This window comes from Salmo trutta, chromosome 5, assembly GCF_901001165.1.
Source record: "Salmo trutta chromosome 5, fSalTru1.1, whole genome shotgun sequence".
NCBI lineage: Eukaryota > Metazoa > Chordata > Actinopteri > Salmoniformes > Salmonidae > Salmo > Salmo trutta.
Window position 1 is genome coordinate 21,561,613 of NC_042961.1, and position 23,016 is coordinate 21,584,628.

At 42.8% G+C, this 23,016-nt stretch overlaps 2 protein-coding genes, 1 non-coding gene and 1 pseudogene across 3 annotated transcripts; 3 read left to right on the forward strand and 1 right to left on the reverse strand.

Annotated features, from left to right (window-relative positions):
* Nucleotides 1-3,119: 3,119 nt before the first annotated feature.
* LOC115193467 (calcium homeostasis modulator protein 3-like) lies at nt 3,120-3,904 on the forward strand (annotated as a pseudogene).
* A 619-nt stretch (nt 3,905-4,523) lies between these two features.
* calhm2.1 (calcium homeostasis modulator family member 2, tandem duplicate 1) lies at nt 4,524-6,761 on the forward strand. Its single transcript, XM_029752936.1, has 3 exons — nt 4,524-4,724; nt 5,045-5,673; nt 5,902-6,761. Exons 2-3 carry the CDS (start codon nt 5,128-5,130, stop codon nt 6,313-6,315), a joined length of 960 nt encoding a protein of 319 aa, XP_029608796.1. The 5' UTR covers nt 4,524-4,724; nt 5,045-5,127; the 3' UTR covers nt 6,316-6,761.
* Nucleotides 6,762-7,655: 894 nt separating this feature from the next.
* Nucleotides 7,656-21,775, forward strand: LOC115193853 (RING finger protein 122). Its single transcript, XM_029752937.1, has 6 exons — nt 7,656-8,826; nt 16,046-16,202; nt 18,435-18,477; nt 18,886-18,927; nt 19,089-19,171; nt 20,230-21,775. The coding sequence occupies exons 1-6, from the start codon at nt 8,802-8,804 to the stop codon at nt 20,348-20,350; spliced, it is 471 nt and encodes a 156-aa protein (XP_029608797.1). The 5' UTR covers nt 7,656-8,801; the 3' UTR covers nt 20,351-21,775.
* Nucleotides 14,619-14,675, reverse strand: LOC115195023 (U7 small nuclear RNA). Its single transcript, XR_003878564.1, has one exon. It is a non-coding gene; the product is annotated as a U7 small nuclear RNA (small nuclear RNA).
* Nucleotides 21,776-23,016: the final 1,241 nt, after the last annotated feature.

Genomic DNA, 23,016 nt, shown 5'->3' on the forward strand with positions numbered 1-23,016 from the left:
CCACAACACTTTCACCCAGTTGTCCTCTGAATCATTCAGATGTTCATTGGCAAACTTCAGACGGGCATGTATATGTGTTTTCTTGAGAAGGGGGACCTTGCGGGCGATGCAGGATTTCAGTCCTTCACGGCGTAGTGTGTTAACAATTGTTTTCTTGGTGACTATGGTCCCAGCTGCCTTGAGATCATTGACAAGATCCTCCCGTGTAGTTCTGGGCTGATTCCTCACCGTTCTCATGATCATTGCAACTCCACGAGGTGAGATCTTGCATGGAGCCCCAGGCCGAGGGAGATTGACAGTTATTTTGTGTTTCTTCCATTTGCGAATAATCGCACCAACTGTTGTCACCTTCTCACCAAGCTTCTTGGCGATGGTCTTGTAGCCCATTCCAGCCTTGTGTAGGTCTACAATCTTGTCCCTGACATGCTTGGAGAGCTCTTTGGTCTTGGCCATGGTGGAGAGTTTGGAATCTGATTGATTGATTGCTTCTGTGGACAGATGTCTTTTATACAGGTAACAAGCTGAGATTAGGAGCACTCCCTTTAAGAGCGTGCTCCTAATCTCAGCTCGTTACCTGTATAAAAGACACCTGGGAGCCAGAAATCTTTCTGATTGAGAGGGGGTCAAATACTTATTTCCCTCATTAAAATGCAAATCAATTTATAACATTTTTGACATGCGTTTTTCAGGATTTTTGTTGTTATTCTGTCTCTCACTGTTCAAATAAACCTTCCATTAAAATTATAGACTGATCATTTCTTTGTCAGTGGGCAAACATACAAAATCAGCAGGGGATCAAATACTTTTTTCCCTCACTGTGTAAAAACAATGTTTGATACATATGTCATGGTTGGGGATCAATAAGTGACCCACCAAACAGTTCACATACTTAATCAGAGTAAAACAGCTGTAGAAAAGACCAGTGATGGAAAACGTACTCACTTGTCATGCTTGAGTAAAAGTAAACATGCTTAATTGAAAGTGACTCAAGTAAAAGTGAGTCATCCATTAAAATACTACTTTAATAAAAGTATTTGGTTTTAAATATACTTAAGTATCAAAAGTAAAAGTATACATTACAAATTCCTTATATTAGCCAAACCAGATGGCACCATTTTCTTATTTTAATGTACGGATAGCCAGGGGCCATTTGTGTTTAGTGAGCCCGCCAGATCAGACCAGGGATGTTCTCTTGATAAGTGCATGAGTAAAAAGTACATTATTTTCATTAGGAATGTAGTGAAGTAAACGTCAAATATAAAGAGTGAAATACAGATCCGACTTATAAATAGTAAAGTACAGATACGACTTAAGTACTACTTTAAAGTATTTTTACTTAAGTACTTTACACCACTGGAAAATACTGGACCTGACAAGAGCACAGCAGTCATTAAAAGCACGTTCTGTCATTCAAAGGTCAGTAATTGTTAAACAGTGTTGAATTCGCTTGCACCTGCTCAGTAGGAGCTAGTGAACACACCCTCCATTCTCTCCTAAAGCCTCTGGTGTCAGGGTGCTCAGCCTTGCACATTACTGGGGTGTGGTCAAAGAGGACACTAACCTGGCTGGTGCATTTTCAACCTCTCTGCTCGGACACTTAAGACTACCTCTAAAAAAGCACCCAAAAAATACTAGTACGGCACTGACATTTTGATTCAACACTGGAATTCAGTTGATTCTTTAGTAAGGACTATTTTGTGGTAGGGCAAATCTTACCTACTTGTTTTTAAAATAAGGTGTTTACGGTTACTTTCGTACAGTATCTCTGTTCTAGTGCCTATTTTGACAGTGTTAACCTAGTTGGACCACTTTGCCGGATCATTGTCATACGTGTCCCATAAGCCTTCGGTCTACCTAAACCATGGAACGTCTGAAGTTAGTTCTGCAGTATTTTCAGTCCAACTCTGCGTCGTACTGGCCCTGATCTGCATCGTACTGGCCCTGATCTGCATCGTACTGGTCCTGATCTGCATCGTACTGGCCCTGATCTGCATCGTACTGGTCCTGATCTGCATCGTACTGGCCCTGATCTGCATCGTACTGGTCCTGATCTGCATCGTACTGGCCCTGATCTGCATCGTACTGGCCCTGATCTGCATCGTACTGGCCCTGATCTGCGTCGTACTGGCCCTGATCTGCGTCATACTGGCCCTGATCTGCATCGTACTGGCCCTGATCTGCATCGTACTGGCCCTGATCTGCATCGTACTGGGCCTGATCTGCATCGTACTGGCCCTGATCTGCATCGTACTGGTCCTGATCTGCATCGTACTGGGCCTGATCTGCATCGTACTGGCCCTGATCTGCATCGTACTGGTCCTGATCTGCGTCATACTGGCCCTGATCTGCGTCATACTGGCCCTGATCTGCATCGTACTGGCCCTGATCTGCATCGTACTGGCCCTGATCTGCATCGTACTGGCCCTAATCAGTGTGAACCTCTAAACCAGCTTTGACTTCAACTGCCCCTGTATTCCACAATATAACAAACTCTACACACTGGGGGTGATGTTTGTCCCACCTTTAATATTCTTCTTCCTGGGAATCTTGGTCAGTCGACACACGGGAATCATGATGGAAGAATGGTTGAGACCCATTGGGAAGAGAAGCAAAGATCATGCCATTGTCAAGGGAGTTTTCAAGTGCTGCTGTCAAACCACCTCATGTTCCTGTGTTTACTACCACCATTACCACTACCATCACAGCTTTTAGTCCAAAAACTACAACTACTTCCTGTAATTATTGGGACGTTATAACCCTCTGCAGGTACATGTTCTTTGCCATGATGCATAGGGCTCTACTGGCGCCAATGGTGTGGATTCTGGTCACTCTGCTGGATGGGAAAATCTTCATCTGTGCTTTCAGCATGAGTGTAGACCCCAAACAGTTCTCTGGTAGCTATAACCACAACACCTTTTAATGACAGTATAACCTTAACTAATAGCACTGACTGTATCTCTAACTCTGTCTGACCCAAGCCCTCACCCAGAGTAAAACTAGTCTTGTCCAGTCTAGTCTTGTAACATTCTAACTTGGACTCAAACACTAACTTTAACTTAGTTGTACTCTATTTTTCCACAGGCATGCCCGACAACACTGGCCTGGACCTGGTCTAGCTCATGGCCAAGGTGCCTTGCAAAGAGGACATGGTCTTCAGGAATATCACATTCCGTAAAGCTGTTTCACGCTACGCGCACTGCTACTCCCAAGTGAGTGTACTCCCATTTTTAAATAACCCTGAAACTCATGTCTTTACTTTGCGTATTTGAGTTGATGGGTTTAATATTAAAATCAGCAAAAATGTGGTTGCACTGTTCAGGTAGGTAGGCTTTTGTTAGTTACTTGCACACTCAAATCCTACTCCTAAATGCGGTGGTGTCCAAAACAATCGTCCTGATGACTAATGTCCTCCATTCTCTATTCCGAATGCCAACGCTTTATACTATACTTCCCTGACAGGCGATTGGATGGTCTATCCTCCTCTTCTTCATTCTTTTGGGTGCACTGGGCCGTCTCATCAAGCCCTGCTTCGATGACCATGCCACCAACCTCCAGACACGCTACTGGAGCAACTACCTGGACATCGAGCAGAAGCCGTTCGACGTGACGTGCGCGCTGCGGTTTTGCCCGCAAGTGCGTGGTGCAGTTCTTCGAGGGCATGCGGGAAGACGCAGTGCTAAGACTGCCTCTCTCACCCGAAGTCAGGTACAGGAGGAAAGGAGATATGGTGGAAGAGGAGGAGGAGAGACTCCATGGGATTACCACACAGGAACAGATGGATCAGCTGCTTCAAACATGGTTCCAGTGTAAGCCTGAGCTGGATGTCACTAGAATGGCCTACAGGCCTAGAGTGTGTGTCACCTGGGAGGACCACAATGGAAAAACCCTCTACTCAGACGTTTAGACGTGTGTGTGTGTGTGTGTGTGTGTGTGTGTGTGTGTGTGTGTGGGTGTGTGTGATTGTGTAAATAGTACTTATTCGCTTATTACTGTTTTCCACGGGCTGCATACTATACATTCAACACAATTATGTCTAAACTATTCATTAGAGAGTGGACCTTGAAACTATATGCCTGGGCGTATTTGAATGTGCTGGGATTTAGACTGACTTGTTCTGCATAGTTCGTTTTACATACTGCTCAACTCCATGGATATCAGACAGATACAAATTAGAGATGGACTGAGTTATTCAACACTTTACATTCTGCTATTTATTCTTCAAAAGGTACCTGGTACTAATGGTGATAGAGTTAATGAATCCCAAAGTAATTCATTGGTTACTACTGTGTAATTATCATTTTACCATACATGTGTTTTGGTAAACAACTGGTCATTTCTGTACTGTAAAATAAAGTGCAATTGAATGTTGTTTATATTTTATGTGTAGTTTCTTAGATGTAGTCAGTTGCTCTGAGATAGTAGTCAGCTTGCAGCCACCGTGTTGCTCTGTGATCATTCAACACATGTTTTCAGTTTAAAAAAAGAAAGTTTTTTTCCACTGGGAGAGGAAACCAGAGGGCAGATCCTGACGATGAGTCACCACTGAACATGCCCAGACCCCAGACAACACACACGAAGAGTAATGTTTCTCCCCCCGAACCTACCAGCGTGGACTCTTTGGTACTTTAGAAAATCATATACCCATTTTTGCTTTTACTCACAGATTTTGTTTTTCAACCGTTCTACACAAAGAATGTACCTCAGATACCTCCCGGCTATAGAATGTAAGTTTGCATGACTTCATTGATTCCAGATTTTCTTCTCTGTTCTTTTCCTGTGGAATCACATGGCTTGTTTTAAGGCTTTAGCTCTATACGGCTTGTGCTAGTATGAACCAATGCTAAAGTTATGCAGTTGATCTGAGTCAGTTTCCCAGGAAATAATGTTATGTTCTTCGATAAAATGAAATCCATTAGTCAAGGAAGTAGGCATTCCCAGTTGTTGCATCCTCAATGACCAATGCATGGAATGCTCTTATCACCAGATTATCTTACTGGGCAGCTCAAATTACAAAGATCTCATGTATCTCCCTCACTTTCTATAGCGTGACTCCCCAGTGTGCAAGCTCCAAAATAGGAAAACCCTCCATTGCTCTCCAGTGTCAGACAACACACCAAACATTTCAAAATGGCTGCTCTCATCACAGAGAACTTCAAGTTTGTCTCGCTCTTCTTCAAGAGCAAGGACGTAATGATCTTCAATGGCCTGATAGCCCTGGGCACGGTGGCCAGTCAGACCATGTACAACATATTTGCCTTCGACTGCCCGTGCTCCTCCGGGCGGAACTATCTCTATGGCCTGGCAGCCATCGGGGTGCCCGCCCTGGCATTCTACCTTGTTGGCATCATGCTGAATAAGAGTACCTGGGATCTGGTGTCTGAGTGCCGCCTCAGGAGGTGCCGGAAACTATCGGGGGCGGCTGCCTTTGCCGTCCTGGGCACTATCATTGGCAGAGCGGCCGTGGCTCCCGTGACGTGGACTGTCATCTCACTGTTACGTGGGGAGGCCTATGTCTGTGCCCTCAGTGAGTTTGTGGACCCTTCAACCTTGGAGGGTTTTCCCTCTGGACAGGGGTTAGAGGTCATGGCCAGGTTTCCCTGTAAGGCCACGGTCCCACAGGAGATGCAGGGTTTCTGGGCGGAGATTGAACGCCGGCTGAAGTACGAGTCTCAGGTATTTAATTTGATCTAAATCCACTATTCCATTTTCTTTTCCTGTGTGTTTGATAACACTATGTTTGTGGCATTATAGCTGGTGGAAAGAGGAAGTACAAATTCAAATGATTTATCACAGTGTCATTACATTAAAAGGCTTATCATTGCCCTTATGTTTCCTGAATTTGTTTCTTGGCTGTTTGGCTTCTCTTCCTGTGGTGATTTGTCATGGTGTTGTTCCTTTCAGCTGCTAGGGTGGCTGATGGTGGCGGGGATGGCAGTGGTTCTGTTCCTCCTGCTGTGCATGAAGCGCTGCTGCTCTCCCCTGGGCTACCAACAGGAGGCGTACTGGTCCCAGTTCCGCTCCAACGAGCACGACCTCTTCCAGCGCACGGCCGACGTGCACTCCCGCATCCTGGCTGTTGAGAGTGTGAAGAGCTACTTTGGCTTCGTGGCCCTGGAGAAAGAGGAGAAACAGCAGCTGGAGGAGCACCAGAATGCCAGCCCCATCTCTAGTACAGAGTGGAACCGGATCACTGGGATCTGCTTGTACAGAGAGAAAAAAGGATTGCCCCTCTATAGCCGCCTCAACAAGTGGGCCCAGTACAGTATGGAGAACAACATAGACGCCATGGAGAAAGAGATGGACACTCTGAGCTGACTGGCACTGGACACCCCAGTGTTCTTCAGCCCTGATCCCGGGAACCCACTGGGAGTGCAGGCTTTTGTTCCAGCCCAGCACTGACACATTCAACTAATTAACTTAATAGTCAAGTCCTCGATTAGTTGAATGAATCAGGTGTGTAAGCACAGGGCTGGAGCAAAAGCATGCCCACCTGATGTGTCCCCAGGACCAGAGTTGAAGAACACTGACCTAGATAGATTAGTCTTTTACTTGTATTATCCCACATTTATATTTATAACACCCTTCGGCTAGTGATGGCACATGATAACTATTGGAAGTAAATTGGAATGGACTCAAATATGGATTGAACGAATGTTCTCAACGTTACACTGTCATTGTTCCCCGTTTACTTCTGTTCTCTTCCCATTTTCAAATGGTTGTAATGGTTGATAAAGGACGATAGTCCAAACTATTTTTTCTGAGTTTGTGTTTATATGCTTATTGTGTCTAGTTCAGGGTCCATGTTTAACAGAACATTTTATGCAGGTGTTTTACCCTCCCTCTCAATAAGAGACAAGCTCTCAGACTAGATGGCCTATTATTGTAACATCCTGCACTTCCAAACATCAGCTCGCAGACAGAGCACCTTTTTCTCTGTCAGGATTCAGTTCTGTTGCTTTTGTCTTCGTAATTTTCCATAAAAACGACCTATTGTGCCTGTCGTCCTGAGTATCTCTAAGATAGTCGCTAAATCTGTCTGTCTCTGTCTGTGTGTGTGTATTTATCTCTTTGTTTATCTGCTTGTCTGTCTGACTATCAGATTCACTGGCTGCCTGATTGTCCGACTGTCAAACCCATCTGAATGTCTGCTTATCTGTATAGGACAGTTATCTGAACTCATCATGAGAGGCCTCAGTTGCTCGTGGGGCTACCCACATCCCCTCCCCACCCCCCCGGCCCATCCCTTGTCTAGGAGCTGTTCATGTGTACCTATCTGTTTGCCTGTTTGTCCTCGTGTCTGTCTGTCTGTCTATGTTACCGTGGTCGAGTTCCTGCCCAACTGCATTGCATCAACCGATAGTTGCGTGCCACCACTGCCACGTCATTGACTGTGCAGTCAAGCATCAGATTGCTATATCGTATGATGTGGTTAGCTGATATGTTGAATATGTATCCATGCGTTGTAAGCTCTGGCATGGCGTCCGCAATGTAGTCGGCCAGGAACTCAACCCATCTGTCTCCCCTGCTTGCCTTCCTGCCTGTCCGCCTATACGGCCCCTGCTCTGTTGTCACCTAGTAATAGCATATAGCTGGAAAGAGGGCGGGGGAGGGAGGGAAGTAAAATGAGAGGGAAAGTGAGCAAGGCAGAGAGAAAGGAGGGGGCGGGTGAAAGCGGAGCTGTGATGCAGACAGCGAATCACATGAGCAGGGATATGTTTACAAACGGAGCTGAGGAGGCGTGCTCACTGGCTCCTTTATGAGGAAGCAGGACTGAGAGCCAAGAGAGAAAAAGAGAGACTGGGACCAGAGGAGAGGTGCTGCCTGGGTTAAACTTAGGCTCATTTTCTCTCTCTCTTTTTTTTCACCTCCTCTTTGTCTGTTTTGAAGGAGGGGGGGGGGGAGCAGATGGCTGGGGCTGACAGAGCAGAGAGCACAACGCCAGTGCGGGCATGAGGAGCTGCTTTCACAGGAACACTGGGCACTGCAGGGAGCCATTCACGTCTTTCCTTTGTTTCCCATAATTGGCAGAGGCAGGTTTCAACAGCAAGAGAGGAAATCTATGTCGAGAGGAAGGAGGAAGGAGGAGGCAGAGAGAAAGAGAGAGAAGGAGAGTAAAACTGAGGACTTCAGAGGAGCAGGGGAGGTAGGGGTAAGCCTTGTGACAATGTTTCTCTCCTTTTGGACTATTAACAATGACATTGACGTGTCTTTAACCTGCCAGGTTTGGATGTTTATATCCTAATATAAACAACGCTATGATCCGGATATCGTTTTGTTTAATTGAAGAGTGGAGCCATTGCAATACGGCTATATTTGATTCCACAATACCTTGTTTTGAGCTTGATTTGGATTTTAAAAAGTAGCTATCAATTCCTGATGACATTGTTGCTTGATTATTCACATCATGCTTACCTAAATCATCACAAAGGAGAGTGGATTTCAACAATGAGTGACTTGTTTTTGTAATGTTTTACTGGAAACAGACCATCATCCACAAGAGAGTTTCTTGAGGAACTGAGAGTTTTATCCCAAAGGGATTGACTCATAGCCTACAAACACAACAAGGATTGAGTAATCAGTCCTTTTCATTGGGGACAGGAGAGTTTGAATTCACGTCATTGTCTGGAAGCCAGTGACTTATCTGGGGACAATATCCTCGATCTGTCTGCACCCCAACAAACAAAGACCTAGGACTGGTTGTGACCGCAGACACAGTGACCCTAGTGGTCGTGAGTGACTTCAGACGTTTTGACCCCAATCCACTGATTCCCTGGGTCTCTGGCCATCTGGAAGCTGATTTCATGCACCCGGTCCGGTGGTGTAACGGTGAGTATGTCCTTCCAATGTTTCATCGCGTAACAATGACCTTTGTGTTTGCGGTGTAACAATGTATCGTCACGTTACAATTGGTTTGCATCTGAGTGGATACGACTCTTATGGTCCTGCCTGTTTTGTGTGCCTTTCTTTTTAACGCTGAGCCCTAAACACTCTCCCAGACATCATGTGTTCACAGAGTGGCCTACCTCTTAGAGCTTGACTATCAATGATTTACTAACATCCTCCTAAGATTACAGATGCCCCCCACCCGTCTAACCCAAACCCAGCACTCCACCCCCCTCAGAGACAGAGCCGGTGGAATGGCCCTTCTGGCCTGACCTTCACACAGGCAAAGAGGGACCTTTGACCCAGAAAGTACTCTACTCATTGTGGGACTATGGGTGGCATTAGACCTTAGGGTTGCTGTCTGACGGTTCTGCTGATGACGGTCTGAAATGGCTGCATGGACTGAAAGAACCCAATTCCCCATCTCCTCACACACACACACACACACACACACACACACACACACACACACACACACACACACGCACACGCGCACACACACACACACACACACACACACACACATCTAAACGTCTGAGTAGAGGGTTTTTCCATTGTGGTCCTCCCAGGTGACACACACTCTAGGCCTGTAGGGCACTCTAGTGACATCCAGCTCTCACACACACACACACACACACACACACACACACACACACACACACACACACACACACACACACACACACACACACACACACGTCTAAACGTCTGAGTAGAGGGTTTTTCCATTGTGGTCCTCCCAGGTGACACACACTCTAGGCCTGTAGGGCACAAATTATGCAAAGGAGGTGGCAAACAAGTCAGACTGCTCAGTTGATTGGTTGACATACTGTAAATTGAGAAAAGTTGTGACTAAACTTTTAAAAAAAAGAAATAAATTATATTACCGAACAAAGATAAATAACATAAAACACAATGTAAAAAAACGTTGGAGTACCTTAAATGATATCATGGGCAGAAAACCCAATTAATCTCCATCGTTCATTGAAGTTGATGGGTCATTTATAACAAAACTTTTCGATTTTGCCAATCATTTTGATGCCTATTTCACTAGTAAAGTGGAAAAACTTAGAAGTGAAAAGACAACATTGAATAGTGAACTATCATATTAAGATCTAATAATGAAATAGAAGGAATGCTGTTTTGAATTTGGTCAAGTTAGTGTGGGAGAGGTGGGAAAACTACTGTTATCCATCAATAATGATCAGCCACCAGGTATAGACAACCTTGATGGGAAACTATTGAGAATGCTAGCAGACTATATTGCCACGCATATTTGCTATGTCTTTAACCAAAGCCTAAAAGGAGTGTGTCTGTCCACAGGCATGGAAGGAAGCTAAATTAATTCCTTTGTCTAAAAATAGTAAAGCTCCCTTTGCTGGTGCTAACAGCCACACAATCAGTGTGCTGCCTGATCTCAACATGTACTGCACTAACTTAGATGATTGATGATTGGTTAAAAGACATTGATAATAAGATGATAGTTGGAGCTGTATTGTTAGATTTCAATGTAACCTTTGATGTTATTGATCATAAACTGTTATTGAAAAATCTCACTTGCTAACAGGAAGTCCCATTGAGACCAAGATCTCCTTGTCACGCCCTGACCTTAGAGAGCCTTTTTTATTCTCCATTTTGTTAGGTCAGGGTGTGACTTGGGTGGGCAAATCTATGTTTATATTTCTTTGTTGGCCTAGTATGGTTCCCAATCAGAGGCAGCTGTTTATTGTTGTCTCTGATTGGGGATCATACTTAGGCAGCCTTTTTTCCCACCTGAGATTGTGGGATCTTGTTTTTGTATAGCTGCTGTGAAGCCTGCAGAATGTTACTTTCAGTTTTGTATTTTGTTGTTTTGTTGGTGTCCATCTAATAAAAGAAAGATGTATGCTTACCACGCTGCACCTTGGTCTAATTCTTCAATCTATGGAAGCAGGCGGAGGCAGCGAGAGGAACGGCGACGAGATCATGAATCAAGGAGACGCCGGAAACCCGAGAGGCGGGGGGGGGGGGGGGGGGGGGGGGGCACACGGGGTGGCGAGCGGAGCAAAGGTGGGAACAAGAACCAACTCCCTGTAATTACGATGAGGAGTTGGTCATGGTTCAGATACCATGCTTTGCGGAGATACGCAATGTGTCTCCAGTGCGCATCCAGCGACGATCTACGGTCTGGTTCCACCGGCAACGATCCACGGTCCGGAGCCTCCGGCGACGATCCACGGTCCGGTTCCACGGAAGTGGGGGGAGCCTCAAGCGGAGCGGGGTCTGCGTCCCACACTGGAGCCTCCACTGAGAGGAGATGCCCACCCGGACCCTCCCCTATAGGTTCAGGTTTGCGGCCGGAGTCCGCACCTTTGGGGGGGGGGGGTACTGTCATGCCCTGACCTTAGAGACCCTTTTTTATTCTCTATTTTGTTAGGTCAGGGTGTAACTTGGGTGGGCAAATCTATGTTTATTTCTTTGTTGGCCTAGTATGGTTCCCAATCAGGCAGCTGTTTATCGTTGTCTCTGATTGGGGATCATACTTAGGCAGCCCTTTTTCCCACCTGAGATTGTGGGATCTTGTTTTTGTATAGCTGCTGTGAAGCCTGCAGAACGTTACGTTCGGTTTTGTATTTTGTTGTTTTGTTGGTGTTCATCTAATAAAAGAAAGATGTACGCTTACCACGCTGCACCTTGGTCTAATTCTTCAATCGACGAGCGTAACACTCCTTTACAAGGGTGCCCTGCATTTTACAATTTACACGTTTTATAGAATACAAGCAACAGTTAAAATACACAATCTCAAACACAATCATAGTTAACATCTACATCTCTCAGCTACCAGGTCTTCAATTAATACTCTAAACTGCCTGAGCGGCTATAAAACATTTAATTTCAACAAGATCTGCAGATTGTTCCAGCAGTGGGGTGTATCAACACGGATCTACATCACCTGCCATCACATGGTTGGAGAGTTATTTATCCAATAGAACCCAGAGAGTGTTCTTCAATGGAAGCTTCTCTAACATCAGATATGTACAGTGAGGTGTCTCTCATGGAAGTTTCCTTGGGCCAGTACTCTTCTCTATTTTTACAAATGATTCCACACTCTATATGTCAGCACCCAAAGCCAGTGAGCTCCCTGAAATTCTAAGTAAGGACTTAAAGTCAGTATCAGAATGGGTGATTAATAATAAACTGGTCTTACATCTAAAACTAAAAGCGATGTATTTGTTTCAAAACATTCTCTAAGACCTGAACCTCAACTGGAGTTGTATATTAAAGGGTGTGACTATTGATCAAGTTGAGGAAGCTAAACTCCTAGGTATAACATTGGATGGTCAATTATCATGGGCAAGTCATATTGACATACAGTTGAAGTCAGAAGTTTACATACACTTAGGTTGGAGTCATTACAACTAGGTTTTCAACCACTCCACACATTTCTTGTTAACAAACTATAGTTTTGGCAAATCTACTTTGTGCATGACACAAGTAATTTTTCCAACAATTGTTTACATACAGATTATTTCACTAATAATTCACTGTATCACAATTTCAGTGGGTCAGAAGTTTACATACACTAAGTTGACTGTGCCTTTAAACAGCTTATAAAATTCCAGAAAATTATGTCATGGCTTTCGAAGCTTCTGATAGGCTAATTGACATCATTTGAGTCAATTGGAGGTGTACCTGTGGATGTATTTCAAGGCCTACCTTCAAACTCAGTGCCTTTTTGCTTGACATCACGGGAAAATCAAAAGAAATCAGCCAAGACCTCAGAAAAAAAATTGTAGACCACAAGTCTGGTTCATCCTTGGGAGCAATTTCCAACGCCTGAAGGTACCACATTCATCTGTACAAACAATAGTACGCAAGTATAAACACCATGGTACCATGCAGCCGTCATACCGCTCAGGAAGGAGACGCTTTCTGTCTCCTAGAGGTGAACATACTTTGGTGCGAAAAGTACAAATCAATCCCAGAACAACAGCAAAGGATCTTTTGAAGATGCTTGAGGAAACAGTTACAAAAGTATCTATATCCACAGTAAAACGAGTCCTATATCGACATAACCTGAAAGGCCGCTCAGCAAGGAAGAAGCCACTGCTCCAAAACCACCATAAAAAAGCCAGACTACGGTTTGCAACTGTACAAGGGGACAAAGATCGTACTTTTTGGAGAAATGTCCTTTTGTCTGATGAAACAAAAATAGAACTGTTTGGCCATAATGACCATCGTTATGTTTGTAGGAAAAAGGGGGAGGCTTGCAAGCCGAAGAACACCATCCCAACCATGAAGCACGGAGTTGGCAGCATCATGTTGTGAGGGTGCTTTGTTGCAGGAGGGACTGGTGCACTTCACAAAATAGATGGCATCATGAGGGTGGAAAATGATGTGGATATTTTGAAGCAACATCTCAAGACATCACTCAGGAAGTTAAAGCTTGGTCACAAATGGGTCTTCCAAATGGACAATGACCCCAAGCATATTTCCAAAGTTGTGGCAAAATGGCTTAAGGACAACAAAGTCAAGGTATTGGAGTGGCCATCACAAAGCCCTGACCTCAATCCTATAGAACATTTTTGGGCAGAACTGAAAAAGCGTGTGCGAGCAAGGAGGCCTGCAAACCTGACTCTGTTACACCAGCTCTGTCAGGAGGAATGGACCAAAATTCACCCAACTTATTGTGGGAAGCTTGTGGAAGGCAACCCAAAACGTTTGACCCAAGTTAAACAATTTAAAGGCAATGCTACCAAATACTAATTGAGTGTATGTAAACTTCTGACCCACTGGGAATGTGATGAAAGAAATAAAAGCTGAAATAAATCATTCTCTCTACTATTATTCTGACATTTCACATTCTTAAAATAAAGTGGTGATCCTAACTGACCTAAAACAGGGAATTTTTACTAGGATTAAATGTCAGGGATTGTGAAAAACTGAGTTTAAATGTATTTGGCTAAGGTGTATGTAAACTGCTGATTTCAACTGTAGTTGTTGTGAAGATGGGGGAGGGGTATGTATGTTATAAAAATATGTGTTTTTGACACAAACATCAACTGTACTAGCTGTTCAGGCTCTGGTCTTGTCCCATCTTGATTACTGTCCAGTAATATGGTCAAGTGCAGCACAGACAGACCTAGCAAAGCTGCAGCTGGCTCAAAACAGAGCAGCACGTCTTGCTCTTAAAGGAAAACTCCAGCCAAAAACGATCTTTTGGTATTTGCTTCATTAGTCCATTGTTGATATATTCCCAAACTGTTTTGCATGTCAGCAATGAAGTATTCAAGATGCATACCCCACAAGACATGACACCAGGGGTCTCTTCAAAGTTCCAAAGCAAAAATGTCTAAAAACATGTTTTTACTTTTTCATTATGGGTTATTGTGTGTTGAAGTGGGAGAGAAAAAATATATATTTAATCCATTTTGAATTCAGACTGTAACAACAAAATGTGGATTAAGGCAAGAGGTATGAATACTTTCTGAATGCACTATACACACACTCACATCCCCAGGCCGATGAACAATCCACATGAAAAAAGACTATAGTATAATATGGCATAAATACTGTAGTGTTGCTATCTTTGTATACAATAGTATTCACTGTAGTGTTTTGGTGGACTTTACTGCACTGTAGTGTTTTTACAGACATGACTGTAGTATTTTACTATAGTGTTTTTGTGGACATGACTGTAGTATACTGTAGTATTTACTATAGTGTTTCTGTTTTACTATATTTGACATAGAAGTGGGGGCTTTCTCCTTGATGAAACCTACTGGACAAATACTAAAAGAGCAAATGTACCATAACCTGTTGGGAACACAATATATCGTCTATTCTTGGCATGTAGGTTTCTTACTAATGGGTGGCACAAATTGGGATATGGGGGCGGAGATTGGGAGGGGTATATGCAAATCAAATACTGTAGTATTACTATAATTTTAAAAAATATAATGTTTTTGTGGACACTAGTGCTTTTGCAGGCATTACTGTAGTATTTACTATAGTATTCTACAGTATACTATAAAATGATATAGTAAGTACTACACATGCTCTATGGATACTATAGTGTGTAGTATGGTATTCTACAGTATACTACAAAATTATATAGTAAGTACTACACATGATTGAGGGAATCTACAGTGTGGAGTATAGTATTCTTCAGTATACTACCGTTTACTACAGAATTCTATAGTAAGTTCTATAATAAACTGTAGTATTTTTGTATGTGGGATGTGTAACACATTCCAGTCCAACAAAAAGGAGGTTGTATTTCCTATGTAATTGCTTTTAGATGTTTAATTATAGGGATAGAGTTTGTGTTTAAAGGACCATGAATGGAGAGAATATGTGGTTGTGGAATATTTCTGTGCTGGAGACATTGGTTATGGAAATGTTTCGTAACAGATTAGCCTCCAAGGAATGTTACTAAAGTGTTTTTCTTGTTGTCATTATGGAGTGCCTGGCTGCTGGGGTGGCCTTCAGACATGGGACACACACACACACACACACACACACACACACACACACACACACACACACTGGAGCTGGTCCAACACACACCCCACTCCCACTGACAGCTCACTTTTCAGTTGAAGTAACTTAGTACTTTGTGTAAAGTTTGTGCAACTCAATGAAGTTCAACAATGGAAGTAGTGTTATATTGATATTTGAAACAAGAAGCTGCTGAGTGGCTAACAGTATGCAATATGCATGCCCAGCCTTGGGAGCACACATGCAATAAGATTAACCACAAGTCCAGTGCTGGCCAGACAGACAATGTGCAGCCTACTTCACAGTATAAAATAATACAAAACATGTATGCTAATAAGACATTCCAAATTCCATATTTCATTTGATTCAGTCTGTTTCAGATGTAAAACATCCTCTGTGCACTTAGTATATGAACACACCAACACACACACACACACACACCACTTAGTGTTTTGAAATGCCACATGTAAAACATACTAATTCCTCCAATGTAAAACCTCCTCTCTACATTTTAAATGAAACACACAGTCACTGGAATGTGCTTCAGAATCCATTATTGAGAATGACGCACGCACTGAACTCCTCTTGTCTTTTGTGTGTGAGGACAGAGGGGCCTGTAGAGTTTGGTCATGTAGACTCAAGGCTCTCTGTCTTCTTCCTCTCTCTGTCTTCCTCCTCTCAGGATGTCTGTGCGGTTTAAGATCGCAGATCTCAGACCCTTACGGCAAGATGCCATCGGAAGACATCTACAACCTGCCCCTCAATGTGTACGTCATCATCCTGGGCATCGGCCTCTTCATCTTCATGCTCAGCCTGATCTTCTGCTGCTACATGTTCAGGTGAGGCTTACTGCACGGCAGTGATCACCTACACTCTTGGGGAAAAAAGGGTTCAAAAAAGGTTCTACGGCTGTCCCCAGATGAGAAGCCTTTTTGTTCCAGGTAAAACCCCTTTTTGGTTCCAAGTAGAACCATTTGGGTTCCATGTAGAACCCTCTGGGGAAAGGGTTATACAGGGAACCCAAACAGTTCTACCTGGAAGCAAAACGGTTCTAGCTGGAGCCAACAAGGATTCTTCAAAGGGTTCTCCTATGGGGACAGCTGGAGAACCCGTATAGGTTCTAGATAGCACCTTTTTTTCTGAGACTGTAGGGGCAATATCATTAAGCAAGGTCAATGAATTATGGGCTTGGTACTCTCAGTAACCCATAGTCAGCTGTAGTTTTCTTTATAGACCACAACGTTAAAGAGCTATGTTTTTGTCAATGTTTGCTCAGCTGGCTAAATTATTGATCCTTCTTTGGGAAGTACAACCCTGAGGCAGACACAATTATTATATTTTTATTTTACCTTTATTTAACTAGGCAAGTCAGTTAAGAACAAATTCTTATTTTCAATGACGGCCTAGGAACAGTGGGTTAACTGCCTTGTTCAGGGGCAGAACGACAGATTTTTACCTTGTCAGCTCGGGGATTCAATTTTGCAACCTTTTGGTTACTAGTCCAACGCTCTAACCACTAGGCTACCTGCCGCCCCAATCAGGTAGTACAATAGGTTTTAAATAACAATGTGACCAATGCTAGGTGTTGAACAACCTCATGACATCATCAGCTGCCAGGCTTTTTGCTAAGACTGTGTTTCCACCTGGAGCAAAATGTGTTTTTTGGCCAAGTCTGAGGCAATGTTTTCTATACTTTCTTGTTGTCCAGATAAAGAACCAAAAATACATATGGAAATTTGCTCCTAATCAAGTACTTTGCAGCTGTAGCACAGCTAAGTGTAGACACATTGTGACTTGCATTTGACATTCATGTGAATACTATAGGGAAAACTGGTCTCCATCCTGACACATTGGGCAAGATGAGACATGATATGATAGAGAGATGAGATATACTGAAGAAAAATATAAAAGCAACATGCAACAATTTGAAATATTTTACTGAGTTACAGTTTATATAAGGAAATCAGTCAATTGAAATCTAATCTATGGATGTCACAACTATGAATACAGATATGCATCTGTTGGTCACAGATACCTTAAAATAAGGTAGTGGCGTGGATCAGAAAACCAGTCAATATCTGGTGTGACCACCATTTGCATCATGCAGAGCGACACATCACCTTCACATAGAGCTGATCAGGCTGTTGATTGTGGTCTGTGGAATGTTGTCCCACTCCTCTTCAATATTGGTGGAAACTGGAACATACTGTCGTACACGTCGATCCAGAGCATTCCAAACATGCTCAATGGGTGACTTGTCTGGTGAGTATGCAGGCCATGGAAGAACTGGGATATTTTCAGATCCTTGCGATATGGGGTCGTGCATTATCATGTTGAAACATGAGGTGATGGTGATGGATGAAAGGCACGACAATGTGCCTCAGGATCTCCTCCCAGTGTCTCTGTGCATTCAAATTGGCATCGGTAAAATACAATTGTGTTCATTGTCCGTAGCTTATGCCTGCCCATACCATAACCCCACCACCATGGGGCACTCTGTTCACAACGTTGACATCAGCAAACTGCTCACCCCCACTACGCCATACACATGGTCTGCGGTTGTGAGGCCGGTTGGACGTACTGCCAAACTCTCTAAAACGACGCTGCATGTGGCTTATGGTAGAGAAATAAACATAAAATCATCTGGCAACAGCTCTGTTAGACATTCCTGCAGTCAGCATGCCAATTGCACACTCCCTCAACTTGAGACATCTATAGCATTGTATTGTGTGACAAAACAGCACATTTTAGAGTGGCCTTTTATTGTCCCCACAGCACAAGATGCACCTGTTTAATGATCATGCTGTTTAATTAGCTTCTTGATATGCCACACCTGTCAGGTAGATGGATTATCTTGGCAAAGGAGAAATGCTCACTAACAATGATGTGAACAAATTTGTGCACAAAATTGGATGGAACATATGGAACATTTCTGGGATTTTGTATTTCAGCTCATGAAACATGGGACCTACGCTTTACATGTTGCGTTTATATTTTCATACCAGATCAATCTAATATAGAATTATGTCAAAAATAATTTTTGAAAATCCCTTTTTATAATTCTGTTTCAGGTTAAGGCGACAAGGCACAAGGGAGCAATACGGATATAATGAGGTAAGTTCATCTTGTTTGAATAAAACCTTTTTTGTAAAAATGTTTTTTATTTAACCTTTATTTAACTAGGCAAGTCAGTTAAGAACAAATTCTTATTTACAATGACGGCCTAACCCTGCCAAACCCGGACAACGCTTGGTCAATTGTGCGCCGCCCTATGGGACTCCCAATCACGGCCGGATGTGATACATCCTGGATTTTCTGTAGTGTCAGACATACAGACACTAAATAAAACTCTTCAAAAAAGTTGTACATTTCTCAATTCATGATGGCTTTGATCTTTTGCTTCTTGGCATCTTTGGATCGGCAGATGTTGATGTATTTATATTCATTTATAAAGCTGCTCTTTTGTTTTTCTTTTATGGTATAAAATAGTTCTCTGTCATATATATGCATCTTTGTTTCTAGGTTGTTTTGAAAGGAGCAGGAAAGAAACTGAGTCTTCTTGGAGTAAGTTGATTTCATTGGTCCAGCTATGCACTTTCCAAATAAGAACATTTTGTTTCAGCAGGGGGATAGAATATTGGCCTTGGCATTAGAGGGTTATGGTGGGGAGTGAGAGACTTTGTTTTTTGAAGGAGTGTTGACGTGATCTCTTTCCCATCCTACAGCAGACCTGTGCAGTGTGCTTAGAAGAGTTCAAAAGCAGAGACGAACTTGGAGTGTGTCCCTGCTCACATGCCTTCCACAAGAAGTAAGTCCCTTCCCACAGTCTTGGCTTTGATGGCATGAAGTGAACAGCTGAAGGTATAGTCAGAAGGAAGACATCAAAAGCAATGAAACACTAAAATTATAATGTAAAAAAACAGAGACAAAAACCATGACAAAGCCCTCCAGGTGTAGTGTCAAAGTGACAGGCATTTACTGTCTGTGTGACTTTGTCATTTGACTATATGAGCCTGTTTACCCCTAACGCAAGCCATCTGCCTCTCCCTAGTCCAGAGGTGTCAAACATACGCAAGCCCATTCAATTTGGCCCACGTGTGTTTTGAGGTTTTTTTAAAATTATTGAGTGTGTAACAATTGCCGGAAAGAGCATAGAAAATTCCCAAAACAATTTCTTTCAAATTTCGACGGCGATGAAATATAACACATTTTCAGTGCCGCCTCATTGAAGACTGAATGTGGCCCCCGTGGCAAAATGAGTTTGACACCCCTGCCCTAGTCTAATGACTTCTCTCACAGGATATGTTTGACATGTTAGTAGCCAATGGCCTATATAGTAATATGCAGGGTGGTGTGTACAGTTTAACCTTCCCTGAATTGTTATATTATGAACTGTCTACAGTGTTGTTACAATGTACAAATGGCAAGGGGAAATGAATAACCAGATAAATATAGGTTTTATTTACTTTGGTGTTTGTGCTCCATCGGTTGCCCTTTTCTTATCGCAGCAGGTCACACATATTGCTGCGATGATCGCACACTGCGGTATTTCACCTAACAGATAAGGGAGCTTATCAATATTTGATTTGTTTTTCAAATTCTCTTTGGATCCTAGGAATCTAAGGGAAATATGTGTGTCTCATATCGTCATACATTTGTCCGAAGGTGCAGCTCAGTTTCCACCACATTTTGTGGGCATTGGGCGCACACTTCTTCTCTTGAGAGCCAGATCTGCCGATGGCGGCCTCTCACAATATTTTCCTCTGTTTTCTGTCAGTCTCTCTCTCTCTCTCTCTCTCTCTCTCTCGCTCTCTCTCTCTCTGTATGTCTATAATATAATACCTTCCCTGCTCTGCCCCCACGCAGGTGTCTGTTAAAATGGCTGGAGATCCGCAGTGTCTGCCCTATGTGCAACAAACCTATCTGCCGTTTGCAGCCAGACCCCCCACAGGGTGCAGAGGGGCCCCAGAGGCCAATGGAGGTGTGAGAGGAGAGAAGGACCCCACCACAGCACCTCAACACCACTAACTACAGTCCCAACCTGTCTCTTCCAGACCGCCCGACCCCTAAAAATCACACCCTGGTCCAGGTGAAGGGAATCGGGCATTCCATCCTGACCTCTCCCATATATCCCTATCCTAGTTCTGACAGACTATTTAAATCCACTCCACTCTTTGAAGGTGTTAGAGCCCTGCAGGTGTGTGTGAGATAAGACTTTAAAGTGGAACTCATAGAACAATTTTGGGGGACAAACTGACAAACTGTCAGTACCCTCCATCCCATGTTACCAATTGAAGACAGGGTGTCCACTCTGATTGGTCGATGAGTAACATAGGACCTGGATGGAGGTGACACCCACATACCACGCCCATAGCTGCCAATATGGGCCTTTGAGGTATCCAGCTATGACATAGGGTACAGTGACCCTGTCTCTAAATAACACATCAGGGTCATTCTTGATTTGCAGTGCCTTTTGGGCATGGCATTTTGGAAGACATTTACTTAATTTTTGTTTAATTGTTTTTATTTAAATGTATTTGGGTACATCTTCCCATTCTAAATAAATGAATATGGCCGATTAATGACTTTAAGTAATTTTGACGATAACCTTGTGCCACCACTAGGAGTAGTAACACCAATGATGCCATTATCGTATGTCAGAAAGTGCAACCATTCTGCCTGCGCTGTCGGTTGAGGGACGGGCATCGCGTAGGAGTGACCCACCTGTCGGAAGACAATGCAATGTTGGTAATACCAATGACACATTTTTTGTAATTGAGGACTTTCTTAAATGGAGACCACAGCTGCTTAAATCTAATGTCATTAACCCTTAATTTTCTAAAGTTATATGATTAATCACTCACAATGTAATTTCTCTTCATTTAAATTGATTAGCCTAACACTAATGACACTTTATTTAGACACACCATATTATAACACTCTAAAAGGATGTGAATAGCTAACAACTTTCTTTAATATAGACTACTCCTCCGATAAGAGTTTTTCCTAGAGGGAATGCTCAAGGTCCTTGTATATCTTTTGTGTAATGAGTAATCTCAGAAACCCAGAACGAAAATCTTACGTAATTACGTCAGATGCTCAATAGATTCTGGAGGAGAGGTATGAGGAAAGATACTAACACGACTAGCGAAGTCTCTTTAAACAATGCATTAAAGAGACAGTTTTGCAGTAGAAAGGACTTGCATTATGTTTTATCATTAATAAACAGTTCAATATAAACAAAACATGTGTATGATGTGTAACTATTTATCATCAAGTGTTTTTCATGGTTGAAAAGCTGAGGGACGCAAATGCCATCGCAATTCAATTAAATATATAGTCTTTAAGTTATTTCTAAGGAATTGTTTTGTATTATAACTGACTTTCAATAAAGTGTAGTGTTTCAGTGATATTGAGAACTCTGATGTCATTCATTCTTTAGCATTAAGCATGCAAATGTTGTATATTCAGCTAACCCTGCATGACCTTAGCTGTGCTCCACTGAATGCACTGAACTATACTGAACAAAAATATTAATGCAACGTAAAGGGTTGGTCCCGTGTTTCATGAGCTGAAAAAAAGATGCCAGAAATGTCCCATACTCACAAATAGTATTATTTCTAAAAACAATCTGTGCACAAATGTTTTTTTACCTCCCTATTAGTGAGCATGTTATCCTTTGTCAAGATAATCCATCCATCTGACAGGTGTGGCATATCAAGAAGCTGATTAAACAGCATGATCATTACACAGACACAGCTTGTGCGGGGGACAATAAAGGCTACTCTAAAATGTGCAGATTTCTAACACGACACAATGCCACAGATGTCTCAAGTTTTGAGGGAGCATGAAATTGGCATTTTAACTGCAGGAATGTCCACCAGAGCTGTTGCCAGAAAATGTTAATTTCTCTACCATAAGCCGCCTCCAACATCGTTTTAGAGAATTTGGCAGTGTGTCCAATAAAGCCCTTTTGTAGGAAAAACATATTCTGATTGGCTGGGCCTGGTTCCCCAGTGGGAGGACCTGGCTCACAAGTGGGTAGGCCTATGCCCTCCCATGCCCACCCATGGCTGCGCCCCTGCCCAGTAATGTGAAATCCATAGACTGGGCCTAATGAGTTTATTTCAATTGACTGATTTTGCTTATATGAACTGTAATCTTTGAATTTGTTGCATGTTGCATTTATATTTTTGTTCAGTATAAGTACTGCTTGACTACTGTGAACAGAAAATAGATTCATCCTAAATATCCACAGCCAAGATGGGCTGGATTTATAATATTATGTCCTTGCCTTCAAGTTTGTCTTCACCTTCATCTTCAAACATTCAATGTAATGGTCAGTGGATACAAACTCTGAACCAAGATTGAACCATGATTTTGTAGTGAATTCAATTTTGGAATATTTTTTTCCTTCCTGACTTGACTGTTCTAAGCGTCTTGAGACACTTTCCAGTATCCAATCATACATAATCAGTGCAGCTGGATCCAAACCTACTCCAACCAATTATTATTTTATTTTTTATTTTTATTTCACCTTTCTTTAACCAGGTAGGCCAGTTGAGAACAAGTTCTCAATTTACAACTGCGACCTGGCCAAGATAAAGCAAAGCAGTGCGACAAAAACAACACAGAGTTACACATGGGATAAAC